This window comes from Prionailurus viverrinus, chromosome C2 (genome assembly GCF_022837055.1).
Source record: "Prionailurus viverrinus isolate Anna chromosome C2, UM_Priviv_1.0, whole genome shotgun sequence".
Lineage (NCBI taxonomy): Eukaryota > Metazoa > Chordata > Mammalia > Carnivora > Felidae > Prionailurus > Prionailurus viverrinus.
In genome coordinates this window covers 120,114,284-120,136,403 of record NC_062569.1, presented here as the reverse complement: position 1 = coordinate 120,136,403, position 22,120 = coordinate 120,114,284, and the positions used below count along the sequence as shown (strand labels likewise).

At 36.1% G+C, this 22,120-nt stretch overlaps 1 protein-coding gene across 3 annotated transcripts in view; it reads right to left on the bottom strand.

Moving 5' to 3' along the window:
* Positions 1–12,083: 12,083 nt before the first annotated feature.
* The window catches only part of VGLL3 (vestigial like family member 3), a 49,129-nt gene continuing 39,092 nt past the window's right edge, over positions 12,084–22,120 (bottom strand). For all 3 annotated transcript variants that reach the window (XM_047876019.1, XM_047876021.1, XM_047876020.1), the window contains exon 4: positions 12,084–18,213. In XM_047876019.1, coding sequence (XP_047731975.1) covers positions 18,170–18,213 — 44 coding nt within the window. In that variant the 3' untranslated portion in view covers positions 12,084–18,169. The remainder of the gene's footprint in view (positions 18,214–22,120) is intronic.

Here is a 22,120-nt window from a genome sequence, read left to right as displayed (position 1 = left end):
GCCAAGATAGAAGGCTAGAAGAGTAACTGAGATCATGCCAAGACAGCAAATGAGTCCCAAGCCCACACTGCATTGCACATTCACAGGTTAGACTAAGAAGAGATAGGAAAACCAAACTAGACTAAGAAACAAAAAATATGTAAAGTTATCTCTGGGCCCAAGTACAATGCCATAGAGAATTCATTAAAATGACTCCAGTCTGCATACTGAGTACCCTGAGAAAGTCTTGCATGCCAGGAATGCATACATAAATTAAAACCCTTCTTGTTTCTCTGTAGGCTTTTAGTACTACTCAGTCAGCTCTCTGCTAAGATACCAAAAAGGGAGAGAAAAGGAGCCTCTGGTTCATCTAGATTTATCTCTTATCAGGTTTATAAATGTACTCAGTGAGAAGGGTTACTCCTACTTCCTTTAGTTCTCACACTAGTGTCATCTGACTATGGAAAAGATAGGACCACATATTAGTCAGTGTTTCAAAGAAAGTTCAGCAAACTTTGTAAGACAGTGAAACCAACCTCAGATGATGTTGTCCAGGTGGCCCCAAGATGGAATCTTTAGCCATTCCACTATTCTACTAGGTCGGTTGGTACTTGAGTTAAGATGGATGTGGATTTATTGCCCTCTTCTCTGACTGTGAAATGGGTTTCTCAGTTAGAAGCAGTGAGGTGTGGGATGCTGTAAGATACATCCTAAGAATTGCATGGATGCAATCTGTAATTGCATGGATGTTTGTGCTGGAGGAAGCAGCAAGGTGCATGGCTAGGGCAAATCCACTTGTGAAATATGCATCTATTTTTATGAAAATAACTTTTCCTCCCCAAGAGTCATTTCTTCTTCTGAGAGATACATTGTGCCAATTACAGCAACCTGCCTTTCACCTTAGAGAGAATATTCCAACATGCTTTTAGAAATGTCACTGATAGGGCAGAAGCTGGAATTTCCATCTCCTTGATTTCCTACTCCCTACACACAAATAACATCCTAGGTTTTTAGGTTATTCTTGCTACTCCTTCCTTACCAGACTCAATCTGTATCGATGCCATGGACTAGCAGAATATTCTGAGGAATATCCTGATCAAGGTCTTGAAGACTTTATTATAAACAGAAAACAGGAAAATTAAAAAGCTTTAAGACACAGTAGTGTCTGTATCTTATGTATTTATACATCCAGTGTACTGATGTCCCTGACAGGTGAAATTCTGTTAATCCTTGCAAATTATTATGGAGAATAAAAAGAATAAACGTTCCTGCTTCCAGGAACTAATATATAGCTCTTCTTATCATAACAGCCACTGCAAGGATTCTGTCATATTCTTAATCTACTTTACCCAACTATGTTATCAGGAACTGGGACAATAACCAAAGGATGGACCATGGATTCCCTAGGCTCACTTTGAGACAGACTGGAGCCAAAACTATTCACCAGCCAACTTCCATAGGCTTCAGTGAACCATGGTGCCATTTGAAGTCTGTGGGTATTAGTGTCAACTCAGGAGTCTGTGCCCGGGATTTCTCCCTTTCTCTAGTGAAGAGTGACAGGAAAAATGGCTAACTACCATATCAGGGGAAAATAGAGAAATATTTAAAGTCTGTTTACATGACAGTGTTGCAAGGCCTTTCTCAAGGGGGACCCGGTCTTTCCTTCAATCAAGTGGCTCAGGTTTACAGAGTACCTTGGGTGGAGGAGTTGGGTAAGAGGCCATGACTTAAGGCAGTGACTCACATAAGATTTCCACTCCACAAATTTCCTGTAATATAGGTCAAGTGGTATTTTATGATTATTTATTTTGTTCCTGAGACTCTGTAATCTATTAGCCATGTCCCAGATCCCTAGCAGTTAAAACACTCTGAAAGGCAGTCCATCCCTACAGCCAGTTATGGTAATTGGACTGTTCTTATCTCTGATGGTTAAGTATTGCCACCTGGCCTTTGTTGTTCTGGGATCCCACAATTCCCCTTAAAGTCATGTAGACTACGTCAAGGGTGGCAACTCCCACCATTATCCCCAATCTACCAATGACAGCCAGCACCAAGTTTTCAAGGATTCTGCTATTTCCCTCATAACACATTTCTCAATGCCCCAGGGATAGAAGTGTTTTCTGTAACTTTCAGGCAACATTGTCAAAAGGAGAGAAAGTAAGTTGCACATAATTTTATTCTAGCATTATCAAATTTGTAATTCTGTTGGATTCCTTCCTTTAAATAATTGCAGGAAAGTTCTGGCATCCTGACTTCATTAAACCTAGCCCCTTGGGAATCCATGCTTTAGTCAGTCAACCAAGCAAATTGTTAGAGCCAGCCAGTCAAGTTAGTACATTATCCAGTATCCAACAGACACAGCCAACCTAACTTTCTATTCCATCATCTTGATTTACTATTTAAATATGGATGGATGCTTCCAGGAACTAATATATAGCCTTTCTTATCATAACAGCCACTGCAGGGATTCTGTCATTTTCTTAATCTACTTTACTCAACTATGTGATCAGGAACTGGGACAATAACCAAAGATGGGCCATGGATTCCCTAGGCTCACTTTGAGATAGACTGGAGCCAAAACTATTCACCAGCCAACTTCCATAAGCTTTCTATTCCATCAGGATCCATCCATGTACATGCTTCTCAGTTTCCAAATGGTACACATGAGAAAATTCTTTCAATCCCTGTGACATGTAGACTCTCTTCTCCCAAGATAACTAGTGGTTATCCCCTGGGTCTTATTGGAACCTGACTCTAGTTTTGTCTAGAGGCAATGAAGTGTGATATGAGTAGATCTTGCAAGAAAGCTAGCATCCTCAGAAAGAGGAAAGGAGTGGGAGAACCTGGATGGCTCAGTTGGTTGGGCATCTGACTTTGGCTCAGGTCATAATCTTGCAGTTCATGGGTTCAAGCCCCACGTTGGGCTCTGTGCTGACAGCTTGGAGCCTGGAATCTGCTTCAGATTCTGTGTCTCCCTCTCTATTCACCTTCCCTGATTGCACTATGTGTGTGTGTCTCTCTCTCAAAAATAAACATTTAAAACAATTAAAATTCAAAAAGAAAGAAGAAGTGAGTTGTTTCAGTGGTAAATGAATTTTGGGATTCAATTATGGAATTTATTTAATAATGGGAGTCCAGAGTTTTCAGCTTCATTTGAGAACACCTAAATGTTTCTGCTAATGTCTAAAAGGGAATCATTCCTTCCTCACTACATCTCCAAACTGCACCTTTAGACTTCAGTCTTGATCATCAGCCATGCTTAACCTTTGTCTATAATGAATAAAAACACTCACTTAAAGCTGCCATGAAGTTTTCTCCCTGTGTTTTAGCCTAAAGCCCAAAACCTTGAATTGTTTTCTTGTCCCTCCCTTCCTTCCTTCCTTCCTTCCTTCCTTCCTTCCTTTCCTTCCTTCCTTCCTTCCCTTTCCTTTCCTTCCTCAAATACTTTTCTAACCTCTGCAATACTTGCAAACATTGACACAGTCATAGTGGCCAGGTTTAGTAGACTTAATTTCTTAGAGCCCTGATACTTCAGGTGGTTGTGATGTTACTGAATACCATGGATTACTAAAATCCCTCTTTCTGCCTAGATGGGGGCCATTTCTACACTCATGCTCTAACATGTAAACTCTATGCCACAATCCTTTGTAGAGTATTTGTTTTTTGGGACCATTCTTTATAGGCAAAAACGTTACTGCCACATTCCAACCAGGTCAATAAAAACCATTCTGAGTACTTAAAATCGCAAATTCAATTTTGGAACATGGTTACACAGTAATGGAAAAGCTAAGGAGATGGTGAAGCAAACCAGAGAATAGCAATATCAGGAAGTCACTTCCATGCAGAGAGGCAAAAAGGTAGAAGAAATATTAAGGGAGTCAGGAGCCTGGGTACCTGGCAGGAAGTAGGAATATAGCAGGAGCTGAAGCTACAGAGGAGACACAGCTGCTACGAGATGTTGTCAAAATTGTGCTAGAGGGGAGCCTGGGTGGCTCAGTGGGTTAAGTGTCCAACTTTGGCTCAGGTCATGATCTCACGGTTCGTGGGTTGGAGCCCTGCATGGGGCTCTGTGCTGACAGTTCAGAGCCTGGAGTCTGCTTCAGATTCTGTGTCTCCCTTTCTCTCTCTGCCCCTCCCCCGTTTATGCTCTCTCTGTCTCAAAAAAAAAAAAAAATGTGCATAGAGAAGGAGGCAACAAAATATCCTAGCTTCTCTCTACCTACTGGTTTCATGTTTCAATCTCCTGTCAGTGCCAACGTCAATACTCCTATGACATCGAGTGGAATATTGAAGGGTCTAGGAAGAGATCTGAGAGCAAACAGACATGCAAAAAAATAAATGTGGTTGCCCTTTCTAGAACTGAGTGATTTGCCTAGAAGGAGAAACTATACTTTCTTCCACCTCAGGGTGGACTGACTCTGCTGACCAAACAGAGCAAAAACCACTGCCCAGTGAGGAGCACATCAGGTCCCATGTATGCAACCCATATATAATATGTTTAGTAGGGGGGTGAAAATTGGCCAAGGATATGTTAGGATATTTACTAGGGGTAAGAATTTGAGGATAAACCAGTATTTACTTACAGATGAAGGACATAAGATTAATATGGCAAAATTATTGCTAGAAGGCAATGTGATTGAAATCCAAATACATGGTACCCCCAGACTAATGAGGTTGAACATATTTTTAGGGCACAGGGACTGAGTCCATTTAACTCATTTTATCCAACATGAGAGATGGCTCCCTGAGGAGATTCAGATTATGATGATAAATTTTTCTTCTTGATGACGTGTGAGTGGCTATAGGTATTGGACACAAGGAAATTCCATCAATGAATGTTTATTGATATTGAAATATATTCAATCATTAGTCTTCCAGTGTAAATCATAGAAGCTAAGGTGGTTTGTTAAAATTAAACTGGACACATTGCAAGGATTTTGTTTTTTAAACCAGTCATAGCTAACTGAGTGGGGGGGGGGGGGTAAGGAGAGATAACCTGTTACGTCTTTAATAATATATGTCTGTAACTTTGTCTACTGTGTTGGACATAATTAGTAATAAGTATGCTGTAAGCAAATTTTTTTTTGATTTCTACATTTCTATTTTTCACAGCTGACTAATTCAAACCAGGATGTGGAACACATGGGATGAGCAAAAAGTCTAAATTATACACAGGTTTGAACATTGGCTCCTTGAGGAATAAATTGTGTTAGAAATACAAATTCCAGAATGTCTAATTTCTAAAGGAGTTGTGTCTCTCTCTTTTTTTTTTTTTTAAATCTTCAGATTATATAGATGCCAATGGCATTTGTTACAAAGAGATTCTTTGGAATTTTTGTTCCACTCTGTACAATAATATCATGATCGAATTTTTTTATAGCTCAGACTTACATTGACATCTGAAGAAGTTGTCAAATAATCTTTTCCAATTAGGTTATTCTTTCCAAAGTATTTCAGCTCCAGGAAAATTTTAATTCTGATGCCTAAATAGGTTAAAGTATTATATTTAAAGAAAATACATGGAGAATCACAGAACTTTTAGAACTAGAAGAAGCCTTAAAGACTGTCTAGTTTTAATGTCTTTGTTTTACAGATGAGAAAACACACCAAGGACATTTAGTGATTTTTCCAGAAACACATAGCTTGTTAATGACAGAACTATGTCAGAAATCTTTCCCCCTCCCCCACCCCCAGGTAATCTAAGAAAGCATTCTTTGCTTCATTATGTAGTAAGAAAATGTTATATAGTTCTGGTTCATGGTCATGAATAGTTGCAAACATCATATAGTCTTTTTTTATCCTTAAGAAACAAGACTGTTTTTTCCAGGAGGTAACTCCTTCCTCACTGTTCTCAGCTTCAGGTTATTTGCACATGAATTCTTCAGTCCAGTCATCTTTTAAGCCATTTTCTCCTTGTTTGTCTATGTTGAATAACTTCCAAAAAAATTCAGCCTTTTATTCCGTCTCTCTCTTTCAAACTGAAGCCTTTTTAAATCTTGGTTATTCAGTATGGAACTCTTATCATCTTATCATAGTTTAATGTACTGTAATAGATAGGAATCAGAAAATTAACAAAGTGAAGCCACATATCAGTGCTCTTGTAAGTAGGACTTTTTTTGTTGTTGTTTCTTTTCCTTTTTTTTTTTTTTACCATGGGAGACAAGTTGAAGAGTCCTGTGCATAGGCAAATTTGCCCTAAGCTAATGAGGATAAAGCTTCTGAGCCTCTTATTGGCATAGGCCACCTTCCAAAACTCTGAGATTTAATCCTAGCATTCATATTGACATAAGTTATGCAAATTGAAAAAAAATAAGCTATTTTAACCCCAATCATATAAAATCACTCTCTCTTTCACTCAGGTGTCCCTTCTGAGCTGTTCTCTTTGTGGGGTGGTAAGGATCAAGCTAAGGGAAAATTGAGTTGGTAGATACATATAGGTTGGATTTGGATTTAGTGGGATATGTTTATACCATTCCCAAACACTTCTAGGTATAATTAAGAAATCATGTCCCAGTGAGCAAACGGTGTCTAGAAATACTACAGACCCCTACTACGTTGTTTCAAGAGGGGCTAAGAACATATTACTCTATGAACAGAACCTACCTTTTCTACCACTAAATATAAGAAGGTAAAGACACATGTTTGAAATGTACTGAAGTTAAAATGAAGGCAAGTGTGTTGTTGGAAGAGTAGCATGTTACGTTATACATGTACCTAAGCGGGTAGTTAATACAAATTTACATGATGTTTCTGAATTTTGTGTTTATGGTATTCATTAGATTTTCAAAGTTCGTTGTCATTTTTCATTCTAAATAAATACTTTCATGATTTATTATACCTTTGTATCTTCTTAAAAAGCTCCCCTCTGTATAAACCTTTTATAGGTGTCAGATCCTAGATCAGCCCTTGGGTGATTAACTTGCCAAAGTTAATCCATTCTGCCTTCAGAATAGCCTGATCCTGGCTCACTCCAGAAGATAAAATTCAGTGGGGCTAGGGCAGGAGAGATCTATTATAAGCAACCAAAGAAGTCAAAACAGGTAAAAACTTCTGGGAAGTGCAATAAAGATCAACATCAGAGAATCTGAATTCTATTGACAAATCTAAGGGGATCATCATGGAGCCAGGAAACACAGACAAGTTCAGAAGCCTCACAGGCCTAGACATACAGCAGAGAGCAAGCAGCAGTGGTTGCATCTAAGAATGTGTCCATGAAAAAGCTGGTTTTAAAACTAGTTTTTTCTTTTAATATTTATTTATTTTGAGAGAGAGTGAGCAAGTGGGCGAGGGTCAGAGGGAGAGGGAGAGAGGGAATCCCAAGCAGACTCCATGTTGTCAGTGCAGAGCCTGATGTTAGGCTCGATCCCATGAACCATGAGATCATGTCCCCAGCCAAAACCAAGAGTCAGACACTTAATTGACTGAGGCACTCAGGTGCCCCAAGACTTGTTTTTATGAATGGGCACTGCCTAATAGGAAGGTAATTGGCCTATTTCAAATAGTCAATACAGACACTATATCTACTATCAACTATCTAGGTTAAGAGATTTAACATCCATATGACTTCAGACAAGGGCTCCCAGGAATTGAAATCATTACTTCACTTTACTTGTATGAATATTATTAGCATATTTAGTTGACCCTGTAGAAAAAGTAAATGAAGAAAAAAATATGTTACATACACATACACATACACATACACATACACATACACATATACACATTAAGTTCTGGGATTCCAGGAGTGGAAAGATTTCTACTACTCCATTTTCATAGGATTTCATAGGATTTGTAGAAAGAAGTTGGCTAAGAAATTATTAAAATATGCTCACAGCAAATGCATTCATAGATGTGACAATAGCAAAAACCTTAGAGGGTAGTGTCGTGGTGTAAGATTCTTTTTTTCTTTTTTGGTTAAATCTGAGTTTGAGGGGCACCTGGGTGGCTCAGTCGGTTAAGCATCTGACTTCACCTCAGGTCATGATCTCATGGTTTGTGGATTCAAGCCCCATGTTGGGGTCTGTGCTGACAGCTCAGAGCTTGGAGCTGTTTTGGATTCTGTCTCTCCCTCTCTCTCAAAAGTAAATAAACATTACAAAAAAAAAAAAATTAATCCAGGTTTGAATCCTCACTCTGTCACTTGAAGTCAAGTGCTCTTGGGCTGTCTTAACTGATTTCCTAAATTCCTAAGTTTAGGAATTACTAAAAAATTACTAAATTTACTAAATTACTAAAAAATAAGCTTAATAAAAAGAAAAGCCATAGTGTTTACTTAGTGGTAAATGATTTATAGACTTTATTTAATTCCTTTAACAATTCTATGAAGTAGTTACTTTGCATATCTTCATTTTACAGACGAATACACTGAGACTTAAAGGGGTTAAGGAAATTGTCCAAGGACATCAGCTTCTGAGTTGCATCACTAGACATTAAATCCTCATGTTTTTTTATATTTCAAACTTCCTCTCAAATAATACTCTCTACATATTGCTATTTGTGATATTTCCTTAACATAAATTGATGTAATGTTCATGGTATATGGAAGAGTTTTAATAAATATCAGTTCCTCTTTGTATCTGTGCAATACTTTTACTTTTCTCAAAGCAGTTTACATTTATTTCATCTGATCTTTACATTACTGGTAAGGAAACTGACCAAATGCTATCAACAAATTACCAGTAGAACTGCTCCGAGGACCCAGGGTTTCTCATTTCATATTTGTCATCTTCTCATCTCCATCCTGTTAAAATGATGTATTATGAGAAGAGACCTTCATTTTTAACTTTTCTTGGGTCCTCCCTTCCTCTTTTAGGCTGTAGGCAGAAAGCCGTATGTGCTTATTTTCATAAATGAATGAGTGCCTTGATTTTACAGAAACTGATAGCACACATTTAAAATGATTACTCTGTGTTCTTTAGGATCATCATAGGAAGGCCAGTCTCAACCAGACATTCCCTCTCCTTGCAAGGACAAGCCTTAATGGAATCTGGTCTGCAGAGTGTCTGGGCTGTGTGCAAGGCTGGTGTCAGAGCAAGTGCAAGCAAGTTCATGGAGCTCAGCCTTTACAACATCCTGTAACTCAAACAGTCCTTCAAGGCACCACCCACCTTTTCCAGGGGGAATCTGTTGAAATGATTCTCTTGGAAGCAGCATGGAAATGGGGGGGGGGGGGGTGGTGTTAAGTATGTGTTTTTGTATGTGGATGGGTGAGTGGGTGGAGACAGGGGTAGGACGGTGAGGGAGATGAGAAGCTAAGATGAAAAAAACAACCATCACTGCCACCAAAATATTCTGCTCAAGGATGAGGGAGTACATACACCCTACAGCTGTTAGCACTGTTCAGCATATTTTGCATATTTACATATACCAAGTATTTCCAAACAGCCTTGTGTTTGTTTTAAAATCCCACATGAAGATGTCTGGTAAAGCTGTCACTGGAAAGCTTATTTTCTTGGTGATGTTTGCAAAACTGTTTTTAAAATTCTGTATATACATCATAAACCAAGCAGAAGAGTTAACTGTCATGACCAACATTATAATCTAGACTAGTCAGACGACATTCAGAGCAAAACACCCATGTTCTAAGGCCTTTAAAGAAAGCACCTGTTGGTTGAAGCCAATTTAAAAAAAAATTTTTTTTTGGTTCAATGCAAAATGAAACACAGAACATCACCCAGTGATACATAGTTAGTATTGAAACTAGCAAAGTGTGATTTTCTTAATTGCTGTTGACTCTCTTCTTTGATTTAGAAACATTTTCGGTTTTGTTTGTTTGTTTGTTTTGGCAAGGAACATGATTAATACTGGATGGATTTCACATACAGCCATTTTCTTTAGGAAACATAAAACACAAAACCACACATAGCCCATTTGAAAAAACCTAGGAAACTTTCAGCAGAAGGAATGGGGTAGTTTAGAGCTATATTTTCCTTTTAGCAAGATCCACAAGAAAAGGATAGAGTATCGTGTTTAAAGGGGAACAGATTTTGTATTTTTTGGCAAGATAATAAATCCTCTGTTGCTATATTTGGCTCCCTGCAAATAGTCTCTTTTACAAGTGAGAAGCAAAGATCAATGCTGGTGTTCTTCATTCAGCCACAGCCAAACTTGGTGTGGAAAGTAAAACAGTTGTGTTTGAGTGTTGTTTCTAAGACAGTCTAGCTCATTTATTGATCAACAGCATTCCAAAGCACAGGAACCTACTTTACACATTAAATGTATCAAAATATGTTTGCTTTCCATAACAGTTTTTCCACTGCTTAACTGATAACAGATGTAATGATTCAAGCTGGACAAAAATGTAAAAGCTTTACCATGTCAATGTGGTCATATATAGATATTTTGTCAAATGTGTATAAGCAGGTCAAATGAGATGCTTGGAGACTTAGGACATCACAGGATGATCATGTTCCCAAAAAAAGCAAGCAAAACAATTAAATGGTAGTTGATTGTCCCCAGAGAAAACACACTTCAGCTAGGAAGAATCTGCACCAGATGTCCTTCTCTCCACCCCGCCCCCCAACCCCCTGAGTGTTTGTCTGACATAAATACCACATAGCCCTTTAGATTCCAAGGCACTATAATAACCACGTGAAATGTTTGAAATAAGAACAGAAATTCCCTTTGTATGCAATTATTTAAGTGAATGAAGACGAATCCTACACAAACGACCATCGTGAACATGGAACAAGCCTTGCTAGTTTCAGTGATGTATTAAATACTCCCAGATTATAAGGCTGGTAGAAAAATAAATAAATAAATAAACTTAAATCTAATAATAATTGTGGTAGTAGAATAGTGCCCCCCCCCCAAAAAAAAGTACTCACATCCTAATCCTTAGAACCTGTGAATATGTTACCTTATTTTTAAGGACTTTACAGATGTAATTAAATTAAGAACTCTGAGTTGAGGAGATTATCATGGTAGAGCCAATGTAACTACAAATTTCTTTAAACATGTAAGAGAGAGGTGAAAGAGAGGGTCAGAATGATGCCTTGTGAGAAGGACTTGATGGCTAATGGCTTACAAGATGAAGAAGGGGGCCTTTAGTCAAGGACTCTAGAAACTTGGAAAAGCAAAGAAAGAGATTCTCCCTTAGGGCATCCAGAAGGAATGCAGCCGACACTGATTTTAGCCTGAGAGCAGTGCCAAATGTCTGACCTACCAAGTGGTTAAGATAATAAATTTGTTTGAAGATGTTAAGATTGTGGTAATTTTTACAGCAGCCATAGAAAACTCATAACACTAGTCTAGTCTAAATATAGCAACAATTAAGAATGCCAAATTATTTCACCTATAATGTTGGAGGGTCTACTGATTTAAACACTTATTTCTAGACTTTTGCACTTCCACATTAAAAATTCATTGAATAAGAAAGTAGATGTCATTGTAGGAAAACTCTAACTTCCTTCAAAAATACAGTCTTGGAATTTTCCTTTCTAGGTGTAGTTCTTCACTGTCAATGAATTGTAAGTTTTTGGTCGTGTGTGTGTGTGTGTGTGTGTGTGTGTGTGTGTGATTTTCCATACTACTTACAGCAAGTTCTGTATCAATAAGAGTAAAAACAAAACAACAAAATGTACTTTGTGGAAAGAGTCAATTGATAGCTTTAGAAGCATTGTATTAAAAAATTCACGGTGTGCCTGGGTGGCTCAGTTGGTTGTGTCCAACTCTTGATCCTGGCGCAGGTCATGATTTCACGGTTGGTTTGGTTGGTTCATGGGATCAAGCCCTGCCTTGGGTTCCAGGCTAGCAGCGTAGAGCCTGCTTGGCATTCTCTCTCTCTCCCTCTCTCTCTTTCTCTCCCAAATAAATAAACATTGAAAAAACTTCAGAAGCTTCCTGTTGTTATGTAATTTAATACATTTCACTTGTTCTTCCATTATGAACACTTGTTTTATAACCCACTCTTCAGTATTAACAACTTGGCCTTAGAAATTAACTTGGCCTTAGAAATTAACTTCATAAAAAAGACTCACTAATATTTAGCTTTAGTTTTCAAAGATATTTATAAACTCCTTAACTGGAGAAGAAGAAAACAGTGAGCTTGAGTTCATTTTCAAGAAAGGCAGACCAAACGAAAATGCTACATTAAAATATAAACATTAAATTCACATTAAATTATTTATTGAACAAATTGAAGGTGACAGTTTTTACTACAAAGTCCTCCATCATCTTATATCACTGACACATAGTTATGTGACCTGCATTTGAAGAGTGAATAGAAATATGAAAATGTCTCTTTCCACAATCCCAAGAAAAACAAACAAAAATTATGATTTCATAATGCGCTTGTAAACCCAAAAGTTTTATGAATTAAAGACTGACAACTAGGTAAGATTAGTTAATTTGTCTTTCTGGAAATGTAAAATTAAGATAGGATAAAATTGCTCATAAAACTCACAAGTCTGGAATTTCATTGTATTTCAATGTTGTAAGATAATATTTCTATTATTATTTTCAGTTTACCTAACCAAGTGACAAATATAGTCTTCTACACTATTTTTTTATGAAAGTATTTCACCTTACCTAGATGTATATGATAAAAACAAATTAATCCACGTTTTCTCTTTCAATATATGCACTTTAAAATGAACAAAGAATTCACATGAAAACTCTTCCCTATATTGTACATCCAGAAAAATGAATGGAATAGTATTTTAAAATCACATATAATATCCAAGATTGTAAATATCATAAGAAATTAAATCATGTGTGTAAATAATTATTCATTTTTGCCCTAGCCACAGCATAGAAAAAAAAATGTACATCTCTACTAGTATAAAGAGATATCATTAGAAAAGTTCACATCTTATGCATACACCAAAAAAAGAAAAAACCCTAAAGAATCTTATATTCTAAAAGAGTTATTCTTAAGTCAAAATTTAGTAGTCCAGAAATTGTTAAAAAGGAAGCTACTTGATGGTGACTGTCCCTTTTCTAGAAGGTATCATTGTTTACTTACATAATTACACTTAATTCAATAGTATGCCTTGGACCTTTAAAAGGACATTTACATATTATCGGATCAAGTTAATTTGCAATTTTGACTGAACATTAGTTTGATTAATTATTTGAAACTATAAAAATTTTTCAAACAAATAAAAAAGCATAATGGACAATAAAGGAAATAAGAAAATCAAGATATTTTAATAATAATGGCTATTTCTATACTTTGGGAAAGTATATAGGAGTAAATTCCAAGAGAGCACTAAAAGAGAAAAGCCTGAAAGTCTGTTCTGTGACCAATGTCCATGACCAAGTTACTAAGGTTATTAAAGCTATTGAGACCAAGGTTTCCTGGAAGGGCCCACCCATACCCCAATCTTCAATCATCCATTTTTGTGTAGTTTATGTATTTATTTTCAAAATACATCACTGAGATAAAACTATAACCTGATTTTTCTAAAATGACTTTAATAATACTTTTAGTACTTTAAAAATAAGAGATTTAAAGGGCTCTTAGGCCATGTTTTTAGAGAATAAAAGTAAATTTCTCAAAGAAGCCTTAAATTTTCTGACAGATGTGTCTTTCATCCTGGAGGAAAGAAAAAACAAAACAAAACAAAACAAAATGAAACTGGATCCTTAGGATCCTGTACGTTAAAATCAGCAGGCTGATTTCAGTGGTCTCATACAGTTAGTTTCTGCTTTTCTGCTGTCCTTATGTCTGCTGTGAAGGTGATCCATCACAGGGATTCTAACTGCCATCAATACCCCTTTGTAACTGCAATGGCTCAAGCGAACTCTTTCCATCTTCAATAACTGACACAGTGTCAACATCTGCTTCCAATAAAATTGTTTCTTTTTTTCTCAAGCAGAGTAAATCTGCTGAGATCGTAAAGGGTTTTCTTTCCCCTCCCCTTTTCATGCAAACGATCTTTTTCCACCATATTCTGCAATTTTTCCTCCAAGGCAAGTAAAAGAAAAAAAAATGGATAACTTCAAAAGAGATGTTTTTATTCCAGGTGCTAAGGAAGCCCAAAATGTAATTGAAAAATATAAACTTTGGTGATTTAATAAAGATGTTGCCTTGATTTGGGATCCTGGATGAATAAAACTTTGGAATATGTAAGAAAACTCACAGTTGGGGCTACATACCACTAAAAGGTTATTTTCTTTCATAAATGACACACTAAAGTAACAGAAATAATTAAGAAATTTACATTTTATCTTCAACAAATAGTAGTGGGCGAAGATTCTCTTGCAACAATTTGTCATGAAAAAGTAGTCATATATCTATTGGATTGCTGCAGAAATAGATATGGAAAGTATAGAGAAGGGACATTTGGGAGCTCAGTTTTATGACCTACTTAGAAAATTGATAGACATTTGTGGTGCCTGTCATTTATTAAATACCTATAATGAGACAGATATGATTGATCACATATATATGATATATATATATATATATATATATATATATATATATATATCATATAGATATGATTTCCACACTTCACAGCCTGCCAGTTAGGTATTATTATCTCACTTTCTTCATAAGATAAACCCCAAATCACACATATCTAACTGTGGCCAAGGCAGAATTCAGAGAATGACCTAATATACAAACCAATGATCTTTTCCATTAATTCGTTCTACTTCTCTATTCATCCCCCAGTCAAAACTCCAGCATGTATACTTTCCTTTACCACCACTTAATGCCTCATTGACTTAATTTGGCAAATACAGTGTAACAAAGGGAGGGACATCCAGTAAGAAATAGAATTTAGTTTCTTAAAATATAGTTTCTGACTGCAACTTTAAATGACACATGTAACACTAAACCACAGAACAAATGCAAAAACTAGATAGATCCAGTCCTATTCTGCAAGTCTTAGAACAGGAATAGGAAATATGGTTTGCAAAATGAATAATGAGCTCCTCAAGGGCATGTTTTACACCAGTGCCTAGAATTTGTTTTGTTGTTTTGTTTTTTTGTTTTTGTTTTTGTTTTTGTTTTTTTTTAGGTTTGTTATAAAGTTCAAAGAACTAATTCCTCAATTATTTGCAAACCACTGGCTCTTATTTGCAACATTTGGAGCAACCCTGGGCATTTTTGCTTAAATGACAATGTAAATAATTTTAAGAAGAAAGAGAAAGAAGAAAAATTACAGATGAAAGTTAGGAAGGGGATGATTAACCTTCTTAAGAAACATTGATTTTTAAAATATTTAGAGGCTCTTTCAAATAAACGATGAGGGACAAAGTAGCCTGTTGAGATCCAACTCATGAGTTGTTCATTAACTTATGATAGTGTAGTGGCCAAAGCCTGGATTAGATGTCAAATAAATGAGATGATTGTATATGGTTTAGCTCACATCTTCCAAAACCTTGAATAAAGTCTAATTTTTAAAATAGTCAAAGGTGGAGTGGTTTCAAATGATTTAGGGAGGAAGCTGGTAGCCTCTTTAAAGCAGGTTAGAAGCCCATAAGTTCAACAGCATCGTTTTGATGTGAGGAAAGCAGAACCAGAGAGTGATAGCATTTTAAACTTAAGGTCAGAATATCATGCTAAATTACAACCCATTCTCTTTTATAACTTCTGGTGGTAAAGGTAAAATGATCATAACAAGGGGATGCCAGGCAATTATAGAGACATGCACTCTCTTTTTATTTAGACTTTGATCTATTCCTTATCTTGCAAGGATCTAATCCTTGCAATATGTCAATGATGTCTTTTCTCAACAAGAGACCTCACTTGAAAATCTTTCCTAGATACAGCAGAATTCAGGTCCCCAACTTTTCTTGGGCCCCAGAGCCAAGGAATGTTTCATCCTACATTCTACTGTGCACAATGTACCATCCTACAGTGGCACAGAACACAGTCCAAATTCAGGGTGAAGCTATCCAATTGTCTGCTCTCCTTTTGAATTCAATTCAATGGAGAAGAAGGAACGGAGCAGAGAGTTAATACTTTTCTTCTCCCTTAATTGGGAAAATCCAATTGCATGATATGAATGAGTTGGAGTACAACACTGTTCTAAGAGAAACTGCAAAGGAAGTTAATAGGTTCCAAAGGAAGAGGAAGGAAATAAATAATCCCCAATGAGTCATCCCATGGGAACTGCTGAATACTTGTCTTTGAAAACTCAGGAGGACACAAGAGGAAACCAATTTTATAGATTCAATCAACTTCATGCTCCACAGATTGGACAAAGTACATACAACCATAACAAATCAAATTATAGATCAAAATATAGATAATTTAACCAAGCCACTCCCTAGAACTCAAAGTTCGTGTCATTGGTAAGCGGAAAATTCCTTAAGTTTCAACCTCACATTAGGTTAAAATATGCATATTGTGTTAAGGTGAGTCTAGGTAAGAAGAAGCAATTTATGGAGTGATAAGAATACAAGAGAGTGTATAGATTTATAACTCACAGGAGGCACCAGGAAAGACAACCAATGTAAAAAACAGAGATAAGGGAACTACTTTAAATTATCTATAAGAACCCTGCCTAGCTGAGCAAAGGTTGTGTTGTTCTTATAGCTAAAATCTTTACACACAAGATATACACAATTTAAAATGGAAAGTGGTATTTCACTAAACACTGTATTTCATATTGGTGAAGACAAGGATGGGGGACATTTGAGAAACTTTTACCAAACTAAAACTTCTATATAGCCCTAACTCTTTAATGTGACCCATCTCTGGAAGCAGCTTTGAGAGAATGGACTTGAATCAAAAATCCCTAAAATATTACTAACTGCTACTGTTATAACCCTAATCTTTTCCCAATAGGGTCTTAATGATAATTCCAACTTCACCTTATTTGGGTCCTGAGGGCCACGTCAAGTTGAATCCTGAGTTTTCATGAATAAATTTCAAATAATAAGTGGCTAATTTATTACCCCAATTTAAGTAATTGTGGCATATTCTAATTTAAATTTCATTTTACCCTAAATCATTTTCTTAAAAAGAGTTCAATCAACTAAGACCAGATTTAAACAACCAAAAAAAGACTTGAAAAAAACCTATGTTTAAAATCACATATACAATATATTATTTTTCAATATATAATGATGAGTAATGTCAGAAATAGCCACTGAATTAAAGGCTTGTGCTGTGTCTAGTAGCCTCCCAAATATTTTCCATTAAAAATATCTCGGAAAATAAAAACGAAAACAAACAAACAAACAAAAACATCCACTTAAAATATGACCTTAAAAATTGCCATGATTGAATAATTAGAAACAAGGAAACTAAGTCACTGGCAATCAAAGGTAGCATGGGTTAATGTATTTTTTTTTCCAGTGGTTGGATACAAACCGGTTCCATTTATCAAAGTTGGATGGGCTAGAAAGACAATTATATACTCCAGGCAGTCTCTCCCTCTGACTGAAAGTTGATGCAAACTTTCTTCTTAGTCAAACTCCAAGTACTCTTTGGGACAAATCGAAGTAATGAAATATCCTTTCTTTAGTATGGTCATTAAAAAACTTCCTTTTCAATCTATACATATAACTCAAAGCTAAGTGAGCTAACATGGAATTAAATCTTCGCCGAGATTTAATGTAAAACAATACTATCTTGGCTTGGCTATGCTGCTACTTTTGTAAAAAGGAGGAACTATCAAACACTTGAGGTAACCTAGAAAGCACAGAGCATATCACAGACATTTTAAAGACAAGCATTTTTAACATTTTTGCCAGTGCTTCTCTGAGAGCAAGTTCTTTAAACAGAACTTACCAATTTTTACAATATTAAAAAAAATACATCCCTCAAAAATAGCCCATCAATGCTAAATCAAACTTTCTGTATTCTACAAAAATAGATACACATAGAGCTACAAAATTGTATTCCTGAAAGGATGAGCATTTTCATGTCTGGTTCATCTTTTCCTGACAAGATGGTTGGTTCAAAAAGGAAAGAGAAAAAAAATCAGAATGAAACAAAAATTAAATCATGTATTGATAAAAGCGAGACAAAAAAAAAAAAAAAAGATTTGCACAGTTGACAAAGGCTCAGATGAGGGGAAAAAAAAAAACAAATAAAAATGCTTTTCTTCAATGTCTAGGACCCACTCTGCTTTCTCAAGAAAAGGCTCCAAACCAAAGTTAGCTGGCTGACATTTCCTCTTCTTTTTCCATGTCTATTGTGTCCCACTGCAGAATGGGAAATCCTGGCAGCCTCTTTCCCAGTAGGCCCATGGATTCACACTTCAACCTGACTTGCTAATACTGTGTTTCAGTACCAGGGTGATTCCTTGCTCTTGTCTTGATGCTGTAGACCTAGAAAAGGTGACAGTGAGAAAAACGAAAAGCATTAAAACAGGAATCACTCAAAACTGGGCCTAATCTGCTAGACCAGAGCAGTGCTATTTGTGCAGTATAAATTCTTTACTGTGGTTTTCATTTTCTTGGAGTATAAATGAATAATCAATAAGATAAAATAATGTAAATGAAACCTTTTTACTTCTAATGTCAAAAGGAGCTGAAATTTGGACAAAACAATGTAACATCTTTGGGGGAATTTAGGTAGCATCTCAGTTAATACTTTTCAGGAATAATAATGATACTTTTGAACTAAAATAGTATATTCTGGTGCTATTTTGAAATGTACTCCACATATTTTGTATTGCTACAAAATATGGTGAGCAATTAGACATGGTTAAAAGCTGGATCTAATATTGCCAGTAAAATAGACATAGTTGGTTCCCAGCTAATAGCACACACCTATATTGTTTTAGAAGTTTACTTATTTTTTTCTCCAGAAATATTTAACATGGCTTATAAAAATCTATACTTCATAGCAAGAAAATACGATTTACACATAAGTTTCTAAAAGTAATAACAAAAGGAAAATAAGCGAACATGTATAGCTTCCAACTGAAAACTAAAATGAGTAGGAAGAAGTCTATCAAACAAGAAACAGAAAACGTGACTGATTTTGTTCTAATGGAGTCAGTTGACTAATTTCTGATATGGGTAATTAGCATAGCACCTTCAGCTTATACCCATTTGAAGTCACTTACCTCAGTTTCCTTTATTTTTGGCATAATCATTTGGAAGAATAAGACAGGGAACTGATTGCTCTTAAGTTGTTTAAAACCAAATACTAAAACATAAAGGAAGGCTATGGACTAAGTGGGTGGAAATGCAACAGCACTGCCGCTGGGAGAGTGCTCAGATCACAGGATTTTTTCTTGATCCTTGATCTAAAATTGTGTTAAGTCTGGGCTGGTTGTCAGACATTGAATGGTTAAATGGGCCAGTATGGTTCTAAATTATAATTGTTATGGGGCGCCTGGGTGGCTCAGTCGGGCGGCCTACTTCGGCTCAGGTCATGATCTCACGATCCGTGAGTTCGAGCCCCGTGTCGGGCTCTGTGCTGACAGCTCGGAGCCTGGAGCCTGTTTCAGATTCTGTGTCTCCCTCTCTCTGACCCTCCCCCGTTCATGCTTTGTCTCTCCCTGTCTCAAAAATAAATAAACGTTAAAAAAAATTTTTTTTTAAATAAAAAAAAAATAAATTATAATTGTTACTAAAACAGCTGCAGTGATTTCACTTCTTGTCCCTCCAATTTGTCAAAGAATTTCACAAAACAATGAGTGCCATTACAAAACAGTCAGTGATGGCAGACATTAAGACAATCTACAAAAAATACTACATAAAGGGAGAACAAACAGAAAAAGTCAAAGAAGCACCTCACAGAACCACAAGTCACTATCTAAATTCTACAGCACTTGCATACTGGGGAAAAAGCAACACTGGCTGAAAAAAGGTTAGTTCCATCTTAATTTTTTTTTCTCATGTGACTAGTATTATGTTTAGATAGAGAGTCAATAGTTTTCCTTTCAAAAAAAAAAAGAGGAGAAAGAGAAGACGGGAAAAAAAGGGGGGAAGAAAGAAAAGGACTTTGGAGTATACCAATTCACTCTAAATTTGCTTTACTTGTTTTCAAATGATCTTGTGGTCGGAATAATTTGCAACCTGACACAGTCTCTGTTTGGTGACTCTTATAATCTAAACCACCTTAACTGACAATCTGCTGACTGCATAAATATTTTTTTCATTATTGAAACGTCTCATCTTCTGTATGACTCAGTATTTCCACACTTGAAGACTCCATCAATCTATAGAATGTCAGCACGGCAAGTCATGAATAGTGTTGGAATCATCAAGCGGTTTCAGTGTCTTTTTTTGTCTTAAACAAAGGCAATCCCTAGTTTGCTTTGCAAAGACACATGAGTCCTTCAAAATCATGTTTGTCTTTTTCTGTGGACAAGTATTGCATTACTTAACATAGCTCTGCATTTTCCAACCAGAATAACAGAGGATATTTTCTCATATTAAAATTTCATCTCTTCAATTCTTTTGTTTCCAAGTCTTTGTATTACTCTAATGCAAACCTTAAAAAAGTCAATTCATCTGTGACCTAAAATGTATTAAATATCTGATGTGGTCCCTATGGTTTAGCCTCTTCTTGGTGATGGTACATTAAATCAGACCTTTGTTTTAACTACCAGGTATTTTGAAAATATCCATAACATTCAAGAATAAGCATAAGTAAAACACAAGAAAATGAACAACCACAAACAAAAGACCCTACTACTAATAAGTTGCAACAGACAGAGAAGTGGTGCTACGATTTTTCTTCTTAGACAATTGATGAAGATAGATCAGGATATTTAAGAGTCAGCTAGTACATTTAGTTTTCTCAACAAGAGTTAAAGGGGACAAAATCATTAACCTATTATCCTTACGTGGTCTCCAGAACCCTTATGTGATCTACATACATTTGGGGTTTCCCCAACTCCTTACCAGAACACGAAATCTACTCTGCTGTAATTTTGCTTCTATTCAGGCTTGTTTTGCCTCTCACTTTCCTAACTCAAATCTATGGGATACTGGTTCATAACATATCCTGAAATCTCTCCACTGGCTGCCTGAAATCACCCATGTTTTTCTTCTTGATACCAGTAACTCAGTTTTAATTTTATTGTTTAGTCTGTGACATTTTTAGTAGGAGGGAAAATAAACATAATAAAAATGTCAGTGAACATCTTCTTCGGGCTGAATATGACAGGCACTGTGTGGAGTACTTTACATGAAATATCTCATCTAATGCTCTCAACTATGCTACAATATTTATTTAATGAATGAGAAAATTGAGATTAGGAGAAATTATGAAACTATTAAATGGCAGAGCTAGGATTTAAAACAAGGTGGTCTGGTGTCAAGAGTCTAAGGTCTTTCTTAGTCACAATGTATATGTCTCCCCCCATATGGATTATATTTGTCATAGACTATGTCACTAGCCTATACCACAACTCTGCAAGTCAAAATCCTTTTTTAAAGCAATATGAGGAAAAAATAATAAAGTTTTATATTTCTTTTTGCACTGTTTAAAAATACTCTGATTTAATAGAATCAATATCAGTTAAAAATATAGCTCTGTTAGTAATCTTTTTAAACTATAAATCTTCAATGTTTTTCCTAAGATGCAGTAACTGATTACACAGTTTACTATACACTTCAGATGAAGACTACTTCAATTGTGTAATAGGATATTCCACATTAACTGATACGGTTTTTTTGATATATAACCTCCTCCCCCCCCCCCCATAACTAAAAGAAACCTTCCCCAGTGTGAACACTGAAAACACAGGGTGGTCATTCGGTGGTTTTCAGAAATGAGACCAGAGAACAAATACATTAGATTGTTGGTTTCAGAGTTTGAGAATCTGGGATTCAGTTAGGAAAAAAGCCTGAATGGAAATGCAAGCCCACAGACCCAACTCCTCAATTCAGTTCCAACACCACTAACACCTGACCACCAAAAGAAAAGGAAAAAACGAAAAAAAATCCAGACTTAAGACAGCAAAGGAAATATGAACACAGAAAAGAAGTGTAGAATAATTAGAAGCAGGAGAGAAGTCATGGTCAAGGAAGAAAGATTGTAATAGAATCTCCCTTTAAAATCTGAAGTATTTGATTATATAACAAGGCATCATAACTCATTTTCTCACTTTCTAGCTGAGGTTTTTGGGAGGCAACAGCTTCAGAGGCTCACGTCTTACAACAGACTCCAGGAATATGAAAGTATAGATAGCAACAAGGTGTGTCTAAGGGCGAAAGCCTGGAGACATCCCCCTCTCTAGTTTCCCTCAACTCCTGGGTGTCTTATGAAAAGATC